At 41.0% G+C, this 15982-nt stretch overlaps 1 protein-coding gene across 1 annotated transcript; it reads right to left on the bottom strand.

Moving 5' to 3' along the window:
• Positions 1–4096: 4096 nt before the first annotated feature.
• slc14a2 (solute carrier family 14 member 2) lies at positions 4097–15277 on the bottom strand (the record flags this gene model as incomplete). The annotated part of the gene is made up of 9 exons (XM_079270773.1): positions 4097–4120; positions 10366–10647; positions 10734–10783; positions 10930–11064; positions 11323–11470; positions 12250–12442; positions 12638–12766; positions 13083–13272; positions 15109–15277. 9 exons carry the CDS (start codon positions 15275–15277, stop codon positions 4097–4099), a joined length of 1320 nt encoding a protein of 439 aa, XP_079126899.1.
• Between the last annotated feature and the right edge of the window lie 705 nt (positions 15278–15982).

Here is a 15982-nt window from a genome sequence, read left to right as displayed (position 1 = left end):
ATGTTTGCAAGCCTTGTGAGGTGTCATAATGTTGGTGTAACTCCTCTTAAAACTGTATTTTAAAAGCCCATGAAAATACTGAATAAACTGATAGCCAGGCATCATGTTTTTGAGCTAATTCATTTTATTGCACATAGAATCCAAAGAAACTGCAGCAAGTGCGGCTCATGCTAAAAGTATATTTTTTTCACATTTATTTCAATGCAGTATTATTGTTTCCATGTATAAACACATTAATAACACCAAACCTGGTTGAACATAAAATGTCCCATCTGACTTGTAGTGGAGTAAAAGTATTGAGTCTCACCAAAAATAAGCGCTCTTACTTTAGAATACAATACTTTAGAATTGTGCCGGTACTTTGAAACTGAAGTTGAGTGCAGTACTTGCATGAATGCACTAAGTTACTTTCCACCTCAATCTTGTGCTCAGCGTTTTTACACCTTTGCACTGCTGACGTGCGGATGCAGATTTATGTCTTCTTTGTTAGAGAATGCAGCCATCGCGAAGCACAAATACAAAACAGAACAATCTCACACATGGGTGATCTGCAAACACATTGTAGAATTCTGCATTTTACCACTGCATTTTATTTCTTACACTGTTTTTTAATTGTTTTTGAAATCTCCTTTTCTTTTGCCTTGTGTTTTGATGCTTTTAATGGTTTTATGTGAAGCACTTTGAATTACCTTGTTGAAATGTGCTATACAAATAAACTTGCCTTGCCTTGCCTTGCCTTGCCTAGAATGTAGCCAGCAGTTATGTAAGGGGTTTCGTTGAAGAGGAGTATAAATTCATACTTCTAGGACAGGAGATTAAAGAGCATAAATATTTAAAAGCGGATCGGATCCTGTCAGTCCTCAATCTAAGCAACAACTATTTCAACTATGCCGTCCTGCCAAGTGGAGCAGTATCAGTGGAGCTGGTCATGGTCATACTCGCCTGCATGTGCAGCTTCGGCTCTGTGGGCATCAGATTGATCTGTGGATCCATTGATTTGTGTCAGTGAGATTAAACATTACATGACGCCTGATCACTGATGTGCAAAGAATGGTGGGGAATGAGGAAATGTGAGTGCTAGGTGAGCAGTGTGACTGGGGTTAGGGAACACAACACAATGCTCCATCACTCAACTCTTCAGTCTCTGTCTCTCTTTCTTTTCACCTTTGCTGTCAAATGCTACTGTTAACCAGCAATGTGAACGGAAATGTGGTCGCTCCAGTTTCTAAGTGTAGTGACAGCGAGCCTGTAAATGTGTGTTCCGTGACGACTACGACGAGTCAGCTTGTGATGTTTGTTGAGATGTTGGAGACGGTGCAACCCGACTGCAGGCTCGGCATTGACCCTTGTGATTGAAACCACTGTTGTACAATCTGTCTAAAATACAATCTGAGATGTCGTCGTCAAGAATTCAGCACGGTAATGATGTTGTGTTGCTTAAAGTACACTGGATATTTTTGATGGGATTACGTTTTTATTTATTGGTAAGGAATTGAATTTTGCCGTTTTGTGCCATTTCAAAGTTGCTTTTCAGACCATTATACTTTACCGGTATGATATCTCATCATGAGATGATACTGCATTTGTACTCTAACGTTTTAAAAATTCTGCATGACTGTCCAATTTTAGTCTTACCACTTTTACAAATCAGCCTTTCACAGACAGACAGCTGGTTGAGTCTCAGATGTTGTGATAACCTGCATGCTTCTGAGATGTTAGGATATTACGGTACCATTCCTCTGTCGAGAAGCTGCTGTGCTGCTCCACTAGAGGACCCTCTAACTTTCCTCTCTCTGGTCCACATACAGAACATCTGCTGTGGGTGCTAGACTGGTATGAATGATGCAGTTGCAGTTCAGCATAAATTGTGGTGTTTCTAAAGAGAAGCTTAGCAGATTCAATTGGTAGGTCCTTACGAGGTTGATACCATTTTATATATCCGAGTATGTTTGTGTTGCTCCAGGACTTGGTCTTTTGAGTTAGCTATGATTCTGCCAATATGTTTAGCGTTAGGGAAGACAACGAGTATATGGCTGGTCATTTTCAGGTATTAGTCAATATGTGTCTATCTAGCACTCTCATTACATTAGATTTAAATGTTCAAGACGCACCCTGTCATTATACTGACAAATATTAATTGAACTAGCAGAGGTCCAAAAATACTGTGAAAGTATTCCGTATCAGAACAGTCATTTAAGCAGCAGTCACTTCAGGTTACTGGACATGTGAAGCTGCACGAAGCAATTCAAAGCATTTGTTGAAAATGTGATATCATGATAAAGCCCTGAGGGTTCGTGACTCTCTGAGGACAAGCTGTTATCTCCATCCAGGCCTTCTAGCAGTTAATCTTGCCCTAGAAACCTTGCACCCATTGGATTCAATTAAAATAAAAAGTACATGACAGAAGTATAAACAAAAGGCGGAGAACCCTTCAGATCATCACTTTGTAGCAGCACAGCATGTGTTTTTGCTCTGAAAACATCCACTCGCAACAACAACATTTCTTTCAGCCACAGAGCAGCCGGTGCTAAGTCAAGTAGAAGGTGTCGTAACATTTTCAAATGCATTTTCATATTTCTTTGATATTGTTATAATATCTTACAAGGGGCAAAAGGACAGCTGAAAACGGATTTCTTATTGTAAAAGGGTCAAAATTATCTGGGAAAGAAATCTGCCAAATTTTTAAGTGGTGACGGATAAGTGAATGATATAACTTTTTCTTTATCCCTTTGCCGTGCCCAACCACCAAACCTAGGTGTAGTATGGCTGTAGCAATCTCATCATGTGACTGATTGACTGATTTTGATCAACAGCCAGTGGTACCCATGCCATCTTTCAATTAAAGCTTGAATCTGCTGAACATGATGGGCCCTCGGAACAGTGCAGGTGACATCATTCAAGTAAACTACACAACCATCCAAAGCAGCAATCACTCGCTCCATTAAGCTCTGTAATGCTGCAGCGACATTGTGCAAAGATCTCCTGCAGATCAGTAGAGCATAGGGGTAGGATTCTTAAGGGCAGATTTACTGATCCGATTTTGCTGAGCCGAAGAGATGTTTACGAGAGATCTATAACCATTGTTTGGTTGTTATACCAAAACAAGACAAGGTCTCAAGACAGCTAAAACTAGAAGGTTGAACAATGTACTTGTCAAACACACTGTTTACTGTACCTTTAAATGTGGCTGTTTTGATTGCAACATACAGTACAGTCCTTGTATTTCCCTTGTCCTGACTGTGCAAATGTATCTGAATGATATGTTACCGGTACTTATTTCTCAAACAAGAGCAAAAGCTTATCATACCAACAGATGATATACAGTTTTTGTAACTATTAATCACAGATGATTTATTATTATTTATTAATTTCCATATATTGTGTTGACTGTGGCTCAGAAGATTGGCGGTTTGATCCATTACTCCTCCAGTCTGCATGTGGACGTGTCCTTGGGCAAGACACTGAGCCCCAAATTACTGTGTGGGTGAGTGTGCATGAGTGTAGATCTTGATGGTACCTTGCATGGTAGGTCTGCTGTGAATGTCTCTCAGAGAATGAGTGAATATAGACATGTAGTGGCCGGAAGACAGATGTAAGTCCATTTACCATTTTCAACTAATAAAGTACTTCCAGACACCACTGAATAAACCAACCTTGACTTGACCGATTATTAGAAAATGATTTATTCAAAAAGGATATACAATTAATATACAAAGTTATTGGAACCCAACTGTAGCAGATGTATTACCTGCATATGAAAGACAAGACCTGAAAGACAAGGTAAAAAGTATTTTGACATTTTGGGAAATAGACATTTGCTCTCTTGCTGAGAGTTATGAACATAAGAGGATATATATTGTACTCTCATATCTGTCTGTTAAAATATGTGGCTAGCTAGGAGCCAGTAAGCTTAGTGCTGCACCCATGAATCACACTGGGTTGAGGATGGACATATTTTAAGAAAATGTTTAATTCTGCAAAAATAAATAACAATAAATGAAATGATCAGCTGGTCTTCAGTAGCCTTACTAATGTCAACGGCAAACTCAAAACAATGTACAATGTGTCAAAAAGAGTTGAGTTCCCAGGACCAGCCTTAGATGAGGAATACAGGGTAGGCCTGTAAATTAGGTTAAGGGGACACAAAGCGTAAAATTAAGAGTTAGAAGATGAAATAGAATAATTATTTTAAAGCAAGCACGTATTACATAACAAATGTAAAGTGATTTTAACAAAGGTCAACCTGATAATAATAATAATAGGTGTATCTGAGAAAAGTGCAGTTTGAGTGAGTGTGTGAGAATAGAGGAAGTGCTGGGTACAGGCCTGAAATGATGTGGAAATAGCTTCTGCAGAGAGAGAAGAAAAGAAAGAATAAGGAAAAAAAGCATAATAATGAGGAAGGATGAAATCAATGATTATTTGATAAGCAAGCGTGTGCTAAATAAAGCGATGTACAACTGTAACAGTAATGATAGGTGAATCTGAGTAAGAGTGCAGACGGTGTGAGAGTGACAGTACTGAGAAAAGAGGAAGTGAGCTGAGTGCAGGCCTGGATGTGAAAATGACTGCTGCAAAGAGAGAGAAGGAGAGGAAATCGAATAAGTATTTTAAAAGCAAGCGTGTGCTGAATAAAGCGATTAACAACTGTAATTGATTATAACAACTGTAACTGATTATAACAACTGTAATTGATTATAACAACTGTAACTGATTATAACAATTGTAACCGTGATTAAGATAACGAGTCTGAGTTAGAAATGTGTGTGTATAAGAATGCAGAGACGTTGGGATTGCAAAATCAGGCCTAACGGAAGGCAAGGTGATTTCCACACGTCCACAGCACCAGCGCACACACATTATGATGAGGAATGGATCAGGTGCAGAGTGAAAAGGGGAGGGGGGTCAAGATAACCCAAAGATGCTATAAAAGAAGTGACACGCTGACAGACGGGGGGATAACGTCGTAAGAGCCATTTGAGTGCTCCACCTGAGAGGACCCTGGACTTCGCTCTACGGACACAGCGGTGGACTTCGTCTCTGCTCAAGGATGAAGAAAAGGAAGAAGAGAAGAAGAAAGACGACAGAAGCAAGACCGAAAACCAGTGAGAAGGACGATCCAACCAAGAAGGAAGAATCCACAGTGAGAAGGAAGAAAGACGAGAAAAGACGAAAGAAGAAAAGAATCGAGAAGCAAGAATGAAGAAAGAGGAAAAGACGAAAGCAGAAGACGGCTCTTCTATGAGCAGAGATTGAAAGACGAAGAACCACCTATCCTCCCTGCTCAACTTTAACAAGATCAAAGATCGCTGAACAGACGTCGTTTGCCGAGCAGGCAGGAGTGAGGAGGGTCTGGCCAGACCCTCGCCCCTGACAACTCCAAAAAATAACTTTTCACCGCACCCAAAGCCAGCTCCAACCTCTAACCATGAGTATAATCAAAGAATTTAAAGTAAGAAATCATGTGTAGTATTATTATTTAATGTGAGCTGAAGCTTTGCCCTTGCTAAATATATTATGCAATAAATATCTAACCTGCATTTAAAGTAAAATTCTCAATTGCATTAATTTTGCATAAGTAGTAAATGTTCATCATGGTAGTAAAAAGTTAAATCTATGTATGTCTAACAACTGAGTTCTGAATGGTTATCCTAATATCCACTGAACAAACCCTTACGGCTTAATGAGTAATCCAAGCCGTTAAAACCAAACCTGGCAATTTACCAAGAGCACGGATCCAAAAGAGGAGGAAGCTGCCATAACTGACGTGACAGGTAGGTGCGCCCGGGGCTAGGGCGGCCTCTCAGTGCACGCTTACCAGAGGAAGCAGGGAAGACGTCAGGAATAACGGTAGTTAGCGGAGCCAGGCGAGTTCCTCGAACAAAACACCAGCTTACCAACCTTTTAATAGAGAGCTGAGTCAATAATTAGCCCCGTATCGGGCCAAGGAAAACCCCCGGATCTAACAAATGGCAACGATCGTTCACATCGCACACATCCCTCGATTACAAATCTCCCTGTAGAGTTCAAGCGCCAAAGACTATCAAAACGTATCATCACATATCATGTGATGGGCAGTGTTTTTGCTCGAAAGCATTTTCAGAAATGTCCCCAAGGTCTTCGCGTCTACGTGAAAACGGACACACCACTGTGGTAGCGTGCACATCAACCGCCAACGTGGCACTCGCTCACTCCAGTTGCACATGTTACCTCGGAAGATCTTTTGTCCCGAGGAAACCCTCTGTACAGAGAGTGGACTCTCCACCCACAGGTGGTGGAGCACGTTTGGCAGAAATACGGCCAGGCAGCTGTAGATCCCTTTGCCTCGTCTCACTGTCTGCTGCGTTTCTCCTAAATGCACCCCTGGGGGTGGATGCACTGCTGGCCAAACGTGCTGGTCTGCATTCGCCCCTCTTAGCCTGAGCCGTGGCCTCTACCTATACGAAGGGACCTCCTTTCCCAGTCGTGCAGGGAGAGCTACCAACCTCACCTAGACCGTATATATAGCGCTCTGGGCTTGGCCTGTGAGAGGTGGAACCTGAATGCAGCAGGCCTGCCTGCTCTCTTTGCAGTGGGAGGCTTCTTTTAGGAGTGGTGCAAGACGAGGCACACCATTCCTTTCCAGTGTTTGGTGGTTGACCTGCTGTGTTTCTTGCAATAATTAGTAGATCATCTTTCTACAATTAAAGTTGATTTTGCGGCTATCTCAGTCCTGTCATTTAGACTTTGAGGAGAAGCCTGTGGGGCAGCTTCTTTTTAGTATGACGTTTCATGACGGTTGAACGCCGCAAGCTACTTGTTTCCAGGACCCTGGTTCCTCTGTGGGATCTGTTGGTTGTGTTGGACGCCCTCTCTCATCACCCATTTGAGCCTAGAGTCGGTGGGCATGGAGTTTATTTCACTTAAAACAGTGTTGCTCTAAGCTCTAACCACATCAAAGCTTATGAGTGACTTACAGACTTTATCCATCCGCCCTTCCTGCTTGCAGTTGGCTCCAGGGCATGCTCCTCCTCAACAGGATCAAAGGCTTAACACATTATGCCAGGTGCGGGCACTGCATGTGTGTGTGGGTAGATCAGCATGTCCTAGGAAAGTGAAACAGTCATTTGTGTTCTGGGCCACTCTCCACAAAGGCAAGCCATTGTTCCACCAGAAGCTGTCGCACTGGATTGTCGGGAGTTTCAGTGCAGGATGTTTGTGCTGCAGCGAGCTGGAGGCAAACGTGCCAGAGTCCCTGTGACATTCACCGAAAGAGATTTAATCCTGCAGACATCGAGGAAATTGCAGCTGAAAAATCAATGGTGTATAAAGTACCCAAAAGCCATACTTGAGTAAAAGTAAAGATACCTTACTGGAAAACGACTCCAGTGAAAGTCACCTATTAGAATACTACTTGAGTAAAAGTCTTAAAGTATCTGATATGTAAGTATCAAAAGTAATTTTCTGATATTAAATGTACTTAAGTATTGAAAGTAAAAGTACAAGTAAATGCTGTTAATAAAAAAGCAAAGGGTCAGAATTGTGAGAATGATGAAGTTTATTATTTTAAGTGCTGTGGCACCATGACCAAGGACATGGAGCTGTGTTGAACATAATTGGGTTGGCTGTGATCCATTCAGGAGCAACAATGTTCAACATAATATATTGTACATAAGTCTACTTTTGCATATACTATGAACTTATCATCATAACTTATCAGGACACCTGCCTTGTAAACTCCTATGGGCCTGATTTGTACAGTAGGCAAAGGTTTTGCTCAAGCTGAATCTGCAATTGGGCAACTGCTCCCATCATAACTCCATCTGATCGGAGGAACAACATGACTCAAATATCAAAACATGATCAATACTAAAGCAGCACCGAAAGTAACCCAGTCATTACTTGAAACTGAAAAATGTCCTGTTCATCTTCAAAATACAATTCTATTAGAATGTAAAGAAGTTACATTGTATTAGAATGTCCCCTCACTGGGAATCAAAACACCGCGGCTTTGAGAGCACTTGTTTGCAATTGTGCATTAACGTGATTAACCAATGATTTAACTTGCTGCTAGGACCACTGGTTCACCAAACCTGCTCCTGCTTGTTCCACCACAGTCCCCGACGCTGCTCTCATGATTCATTTTGTTCCTAAAGATAGATTTGATTTTGTAGCGAGTAACGAAGGTTTCAGGGGAAATGTATCGGAGTAAAAGTATCACTTTTCTTTGCAAAATGTAGTGAAGTAAAAGTAAAAGTCAACAGAAATATAAGTAGTAAAGTACAGATACCCAAAAAAACGACTTAAGTACAGTAACGAAGTATTTCTACTTCGTTACTATACACCACTGTGAAAAATGATGACCAACAGATCCAGTGCATACACCTGGGGGAGACGCAAGCCCTGCTACCCAGTAGCTACTGGCCCATAAAGCTTTGTTGTCTTTGACTTTTTCCATTATTGAGACTGAGACTCATGTAATAATTAAATGTGGAGATGACTACTAGCCCATTGTTAACATTATTCAGCAGCTTTACTGCTCGATTTGTCTGTGTCAATTTGGATGACTTTTCAACCGGATGTTGTGACATCCTTGGACGGAAAGGATGAAGCAAGTAGAACAGTCTGTGGGATAGAAGGTAAAGCTCCGGGTAGTCCTGCACTAAAATGAACAGCTTTTCCATATATTTACTGTAGACTGATATTTACCAAAGACAGAAAAGATATCTGCCAGCTGTAATTAGTTGTAACGTGAACAACATCTTATAGAATACAAGACTTTGTACTTTCAAACATTGTCATACAGATAACAAAGTAAAGGTTTAGTGCCACCCTCTGCTGCACCACCCTACCTGTAACTGAGGACATACCACAGTCCGACTCTTGTTGCCAAATGTGACGGGAACAGTCCCCAGTGGCATGTTCTTTTGCAGTATTATCAAAGGACAGGTTTAGCCAATTATTTGGTTGTAATTGCCAAGTATAATTACATTTAGGAACACCTATCATCAAGCCAGATTTTGGTAGCTTGATTTATTGTTTAGACTTTGGGTGGTGCGATATTATTATGTTATTAGAAGCCATTGTGGTGGAAAATTTCTATGATCCATCGGAAGAAAAGTTAGTTTTTCAATCTATGTCAATGAACAGAGTCTTGAGAGAATCAAAGATATTTGTTCTTTATTTGCTTGCAAGCAAAGAGAGCAGTTTCCACAGACTGCACTGAGGGAAGGCTTCTTCGACTGATCGCTGCACACGTCATTTATACACATACAGAAAGTTACACCCAAGATGAGCAAAATACAAGCGGAGTCTGCATGTACATGACACAAGACTGACTTCAACCCACATATGTAGGCCTCCCAGATAACTGATCTCAATGGTTCAGTTTTCTTTAGAAACTGACACAAGCAGAAACCGATAACCAGGCATCAGGTGGTTCTGTGTTATCGACAGTTCACAGGAAGGGCGGGCCGTGTTTTACTCGTCTCTGCCCTTTCTATTCTTGCACAGCAGACAATTAAATATACATTTGATTAGAAGCACATGGTTTACATATATTTTCTCATTACAGCAATAAACAACAATGTTACCAAAGCATCAAAATACAATAGTACACAATAATGTTTAGATCAATATTAACATAACATTACAATTATTATATAACAATATACAGTCTCATAATCACATTTCAACAAGCGCATGTTGAAACTCCCTGATGCCATTGTGGTGAAACCAAGGCAGGTATAACCTGTACTATATATACACACAAGGATATGGTTATTTATGTTGAACTGATATTTGTGCTTCTGACATCTGCCAGAACATTTCTACGATGTCCAACAGTTGTTGTAGACCTTGTTCAGTTGGAGACAGAATAACCAGGTCATCAGCCTAAAACAGTCACTTCACGACTGTATCTGGGCGGGAGAGGCCAGGAAATGAAGAGCAAGTTCATTTATATACACAACAAATGAATTGGATTTAAATTACCCTGACGGACACATCTTCTCTGATTGAAGAATTCAGTTTGTTTTGTCTCCAATTTTAACAGCACTTATTTTTCAAATACATTGATTTAACCACATCCTACATTTAGCCTCCTATACCACGATGTAGATGTCTGTAAAATAGTCCTTGACGCTAAATAGAATCGAAAGCTTTCTTGACATCAGTGAAACGAGTTGTTTGCTAATTAAAGCGTGAATATACATGGTTGGTGCTGCGGTGTTTTGGGAGGATGCCAATACAATTTGCAAGATGGAGTGTTCGTCTCTATCCTCTGTCGAGCTCTCCCGCTGCAGACATGCAGTATTAAACATGATCCGCAACAGTGACCACAATTAGATCATCGTGTCTGATATCGTGATTTTTCTCGTCTGATACCTCACTTGCTGCTCTATTTTCTTCCAATCTTTCAAGCTCGAGCCTCAGTTGCAATTTCTCGTCCACTATAATCCCTTCTTTGATGGTGTTCTTCTCCTCGCGTTCTATCCTCTCTTTCTCAGCCTTTTTCACTTTCTCCTGCTTCCAGAAGAAGCCCAGGTTTTTCTCGGGGTACGTGACTTTGGCCAGCGGCAGCTTGAAGATCTTCTTGATTCCCGTTGTTAAGAGGAGGAAAGTGAGGGCAGAGAGACAGAAAGGCCAAGTGCAGGCTGGCAGACCAAACTGTAGATGAAAAACAAATCCCATTGCTGTAAGTCACTTGTGTTTATTATGGACTGATATAACATTACGAGTCAGAAAAACCTTACCGTGGACAAGATATTGGCAATGGCTGAGCCGAGGTATGCACAGAAAAAAGCTGTTCAGGAGAAGAAGAGAGATACTGTGAGATGACATACATGTCTATATCTGGTCGCTCTCTGCCAATGCTGCATGTGTCATGTTATCATCCTTCATGAATTAGATTTCTTGTTATTGTGTTTTAACTTCCAGATGTGTACTAACCACACGTGATGGCAAGCAGATGCACCTGCCAGGTGAGAGCGTAAAACATGCCTCCGATGGCAATGCAGGCTAACACACAGTTGTATCCCCAGAGGCCAAAGTAAATGTCTCCAAAAGGTGCTGCCAGTGCCAAGCCTGCAAAATATGATAAATCACAGCAATCAAAGAAATGCCAAGTTACATTTAAGGTTGGATTATCTTTATAAATGATGACCCTACTGGTCATTTTGCACGGATTGTGAGGGGATTTCATCTTGTGGTTGGAACATATTGACTTGAATTCATTCTGAAAGCATGTAAGGAAGCAAAAACAAGTTTTTTGTAGTTGCAAGCTCTTTAAGTTTAAGGACAGAATGACTTTTGCATTTGACTGTCGAGGTATTGTCCACTCACCTGAAACCATGCCGACGGCAGATCCCAGGACAGCATGAACGCAGGTGATAGGGGAGGAGATGAACAGTGAGATAATGAAGATTCCTCCGGTTATCGGGTTGTCACAGCCGTAGACCTGGCCTATTCCCACAGGCACCGACATGAACAGCTTGAGAGGTAAAGACATGGCGGTTGCATAACTGTAGATCCACAACACATGCAGCGTGATTTACAACTGCAGGTGTTTCCACTCATGTTGCCTCATTAAACCTCTCGTGGGGGTGTGTAGAGACTGATTGATTTCTAAATTACATAACGTTGGAATGCTATCAGAACAAAACATCTGATGTTGAAGTGCACATAGCATCAAGGCAAGGCAAGTTTATTTGTATAGCACATCTCAACAACAAGGTAATTCAAAGTGCTTCACATAAAACCATTAAAAGCATCAAAACATAAGGCAAAAGAAAAGGAGATTTAAAAGCAATTAAGAACAGTGTAAGAAATAAAATGCAGTAGTAAAATGCAGAAATGCAGGAAATTTATTCATATATTAATTGAACGTGGTTCAATTAAAGGCAGCAGCAAACAGAAAAGTCTTCAATCTTGATTTAAATGAGCTGAGGGTCTCAGCAGACCTGCAGCTTTCTGGGACTTTGTTCCAGATATGTGGAGCAGAAAAACTGAACGCTGCTTCTCCATGTTTAGTTCTGACTCTGGGAACAGAAAGTAGACCGGTCCCAGACGACCTGAGGGGTCGGGATGGTTCATAAGGTAGCAGCAGATCAGAGATGTATTTTGGCCCTAAACCATTCAGTGCTTTGTAAACCAACAGCAGGATTTTAAAGTCAATTCTTTGTTGGACAGGAAGCGAAGGGGTGATCTACACAATGTACCAGCCCACAGAGGTGTGTAGCGTGTCTAAACAAATCCTGGCCTGTCACTGACCTGGGCTACGTCGATTTCAGCCCAGGTAATGTTGGGCAGCTCTGAGCGAGGCTGAATGAGGACTTGGGGGAAGTGGTGGTTGTAGTGTCCAGTGGCAACCATGTGGAGACACACCAGGATGTTGAAGGGCAGGGTGAACACTGGCAGATCCCATCGACTGTTAATAGATGCCAGGGCACTGGACACAATCGGGCTGAAAACAGAAGGATATAACATCACCCGTATTAGGTTTATAACCAACTCAGGACATGGTCATACTACTGTAAACGGATCCTTTTTGACATTTGTCTCGTCTTGTTTACCTTATCTACTTTCTTACATCTACCTCTCATTTCTTATGAAATGAATACACTGCATCATTTTATTATTAGTCAATCTTGTTGCTCACCACATCATGGACATGAAGATGTTTGGTAGCAGGAGCCACCAGTACCAGTCTCCTTTGTTGGAGAACACCGCCATCAGCAGACCCACCAGGATGCCATTGTAACCGTACAGCCCTGCAGCTATTGCACCCCTGAATGAAAAGTTATTTGAATTGATTAATTCAACATATTCTGCTTTGCAAAACTATGTAAAATCGTCCTATATTGTCATTTCACCTTCCTCTACCTAGGAAAATGATCATCCAGTTTTGTTTATAATTTTTTGCATCATGTTTCAGGTCAGTACGTTTACTGTTCTTGTGACTAATAGCGAGTCATGGGGATTTAGTGTGAATGAAGGTACGTGGACTGCAAGTGAGTGTTAATTCCCAACCACTTTTCTTTATATACAGTAACATCTAATTCAGATTTCATTTATTACTATCTGTAGCATTAGTTTGTTCAAACCTGTTCTGTTGCAGAATAAGGGCAGAAATGGTGGCAAAGAGTGTTCCCACAAAGCCGTTGAGAGCCCACCAGTAGTTTTGCAGAATGAGGCCAGCAAAGATGGTGAGGCCGCTTAGAGGGTTGTTGACGAACATCACCTGAGCAGCTCCACGCAAAACCCAGTCCAGCAACTGCAGCAAGAAAAACTGCTCTGGAGGAGGAAAGAAAGAACAGACAGCATTGACATTTGCCCAGAGCTGCTTGATAGGCGTACATTGAATGTTGCGCAAGCTCACAGCGGGTACATCTGCATCACAAAATTCTTGTTCAAGGTCACGGAAGCCATATCTTACATGAATAACAGGTTTGTCAACAGAGTAACACATTAACTTATCTTCACAGGGAACATGTTGCACATTGTTAGTATAGACTATCTATTGCCTGGCTTACCTTAACGTTACAGTTTCAAGTTCCTGTCAGTGACACATAGGTGTTTGTAGGTGGATATAATATATATTCTCAAATTTGTGCCTGGTCAATAGACTTTTAAATGGTTTGGCCCCTCCTCCACTCCGTGACTTTGTATACACTCGCTCAGCAACTTCTATTAGATCAGTGAGAATATCCTCTACACGAGACTGTACAATACCATTTCGCCGCACTACTTTTGGTCAATGAGCCTTCTGTACAAACAACACAGCAGTGGAACACCCTGCCTGAAGGTATGAGGAGCTGCAGCACTATTAGCACTTTTAAAGCCAACTTGAAAAGTCTTTTAAAAACTGCACAACACTGCACACACTGACCTCAATTCTTGTAGTCTTTTCTGACTTGATTTTATTGACACACATTCATTTTTGATGTGCTATTTGTGTGTAGCGTTGTATTGGGTGTCTTGTATGTTTTTTGTGGTATATCTCTGTATTATGTCTTTTCCTTTTACTGTGTTGCTGTATTGTCCTTGTTTGACCTGCCAAGGGACTGCAGATGCAAATTAGCTTAAGCTACAATCTGGTACAGTGTATCAGTGTAAAATGCTGCCGCCAGATTACTCACCAGGACAAATCGACGGTCTCACATCACCCCGTCACCCCCGTACTCCGATCTCTCCACTGGCTTCCTGTAGCATCTCGGATACACTTTAAAATTCTCACCATCACTTACAGAGCACTTCACGGTCAGGCTCCGGCTTATGTAGCTGATCTACTTCACCCATATTCACCCTCAGGTCAAATGCTCTCGGTCTTCTGTCAGTCCCACGCACACGATGTAAGAGCCGTGGTGACCGAGCCTTTGAGACAGTGGCCCCGAGGCTCTGGAATGCTCTGCCTGCAACTCTGCGCCTCGCAGATACTGTGGATACTTTTAAAAAACAGCTCAAAACCCACCTGTTTAGGCTGGCGTTTGTGTAAAAGTAAACCCATGTCCTAGACCTGCTCTTAAAATATGTTTTACATTTTTATTTTATTTTTATTTTATTTTTATTTTATTTTTATTTTATTTTTATTTTATTCTTTAACATTTTTTATTCACGCTGTGTAGATAATTTATTGACCCTAGGGTCACATTGTGTTTTTTATGCTTTTAAATGTCTGCTCTGTTAAGCACTTTGTGATAGTACTGTCTGTGAAAAGCGCTATATAAATAAAATTCATTCATTCATTCATTCATTCATTCATTCATCATCGAATGGAGACATTTATGTTTAAACCGTACATGGTCCCTTTTAAATAAATTAAAATAAAAAAAAATAAAATAACACATTGCATGGTTACTTGTCATTTAAATTTGTTCTTGATTAACTCTCTCAATCCTAGTTTCGTAACTGATCTCAAGGTTGAGTGTCCCAGCTGATGAACACAGAATGCCAATCATTTTACAGCAACGTTGTGCATCCTGACTGGTGTAGGGATTTATTCCCCAGCGTGTGGTTGTACAATGGTTATCAGTGTCAATTTATTTACAACATCCAGAAATTTTTGTATAATGTCATCAGTATATCCAGCCTTTCACCAAGAGCAAGTAATGAAAATTAGAGTTGACTTACTTTCCATCCATTTTCCAAACACCTTCATGTCTCCAGAGAAGTAGGAGATTCCTTTGAGGAAGCGGGCCCTGGCCGTCTGCAGATTGCTTGGCCCTGGCTGCTCAGTCTCGGGCTCCTTTCTGTCCAACTGGGAGTCGTCATGCTCAGATGGCAGGTCAGGGTTCGCCATCAGGGGCTGGAGCTCCTGCAACCACCATTTTTTTTTGGTTAGAAATGAATTAGAGAATCTCATTCCAAGACAGTTTGAAGCATGTAAAATACACACAACATGGAACTTATGCTGTGCATCTAAACTGTGAACACTGACTTACAGTGAATGTGGTAGCAGGAGAGGAGCAGGCAGCCGAACTGGAACTGTTGATATTCTTCTGAATATCCTGAGAGGAGAGCGGAAACGTTGTCACTCAGCAGCACATTAAGTCTTCATCACTACTTATTATAAGTAATAAAAAAATACATATTTGTGAAGTATTTCAAAATGAAAGAAAAAAGAAAGAAATATTAATTGTAAATTAGGATCATGATTTTTGCTTTATTTACTGCATATAATACTCTTCCATGGGTTCTAACTATGGTCAAAGATTTGAGTTCATGGAATTTTAATTAACTATCCATCAAAATCAATGCTCTCAGATGAGGGAGTACTACTTTCAAAATGTTATACCTATAATCTTTAAATATTAGTTCATTCGATCAAGCAGGCACACATTAATTTACGCTTAGCAACATTTTACTTTCCTGCTTAACTTTGAAAAACAATTACAAGTGCTCCTACCGTTGTGCAAAAGCTTCCAGGCATGTGTCCTACAAGAGACGCAGGCCAGCGTCTGTCAAACTGTGCAACAGGTTTCCACTGATAGCTTTTATAGCAACA

Source organism: Melanostigma gelatinosum (genome assembly GCF_949748355.1).
Source record: "Melanostigma gelatinosum genome assembly, chromosome: 6".
Taxonomy (NCBI): domain Eukaryota; kingdom Metazoa; phylum Chordata; class Actinopteri; order Perciformes; family Zoarcidae; genus Melanostigma; species Melanostigma gelatinosum.
The sequence above is the reverse complement of the archived record's forward strand: the minus strand, read 5'-3'. Positions and strand labels throughout refer to the sequence as shown.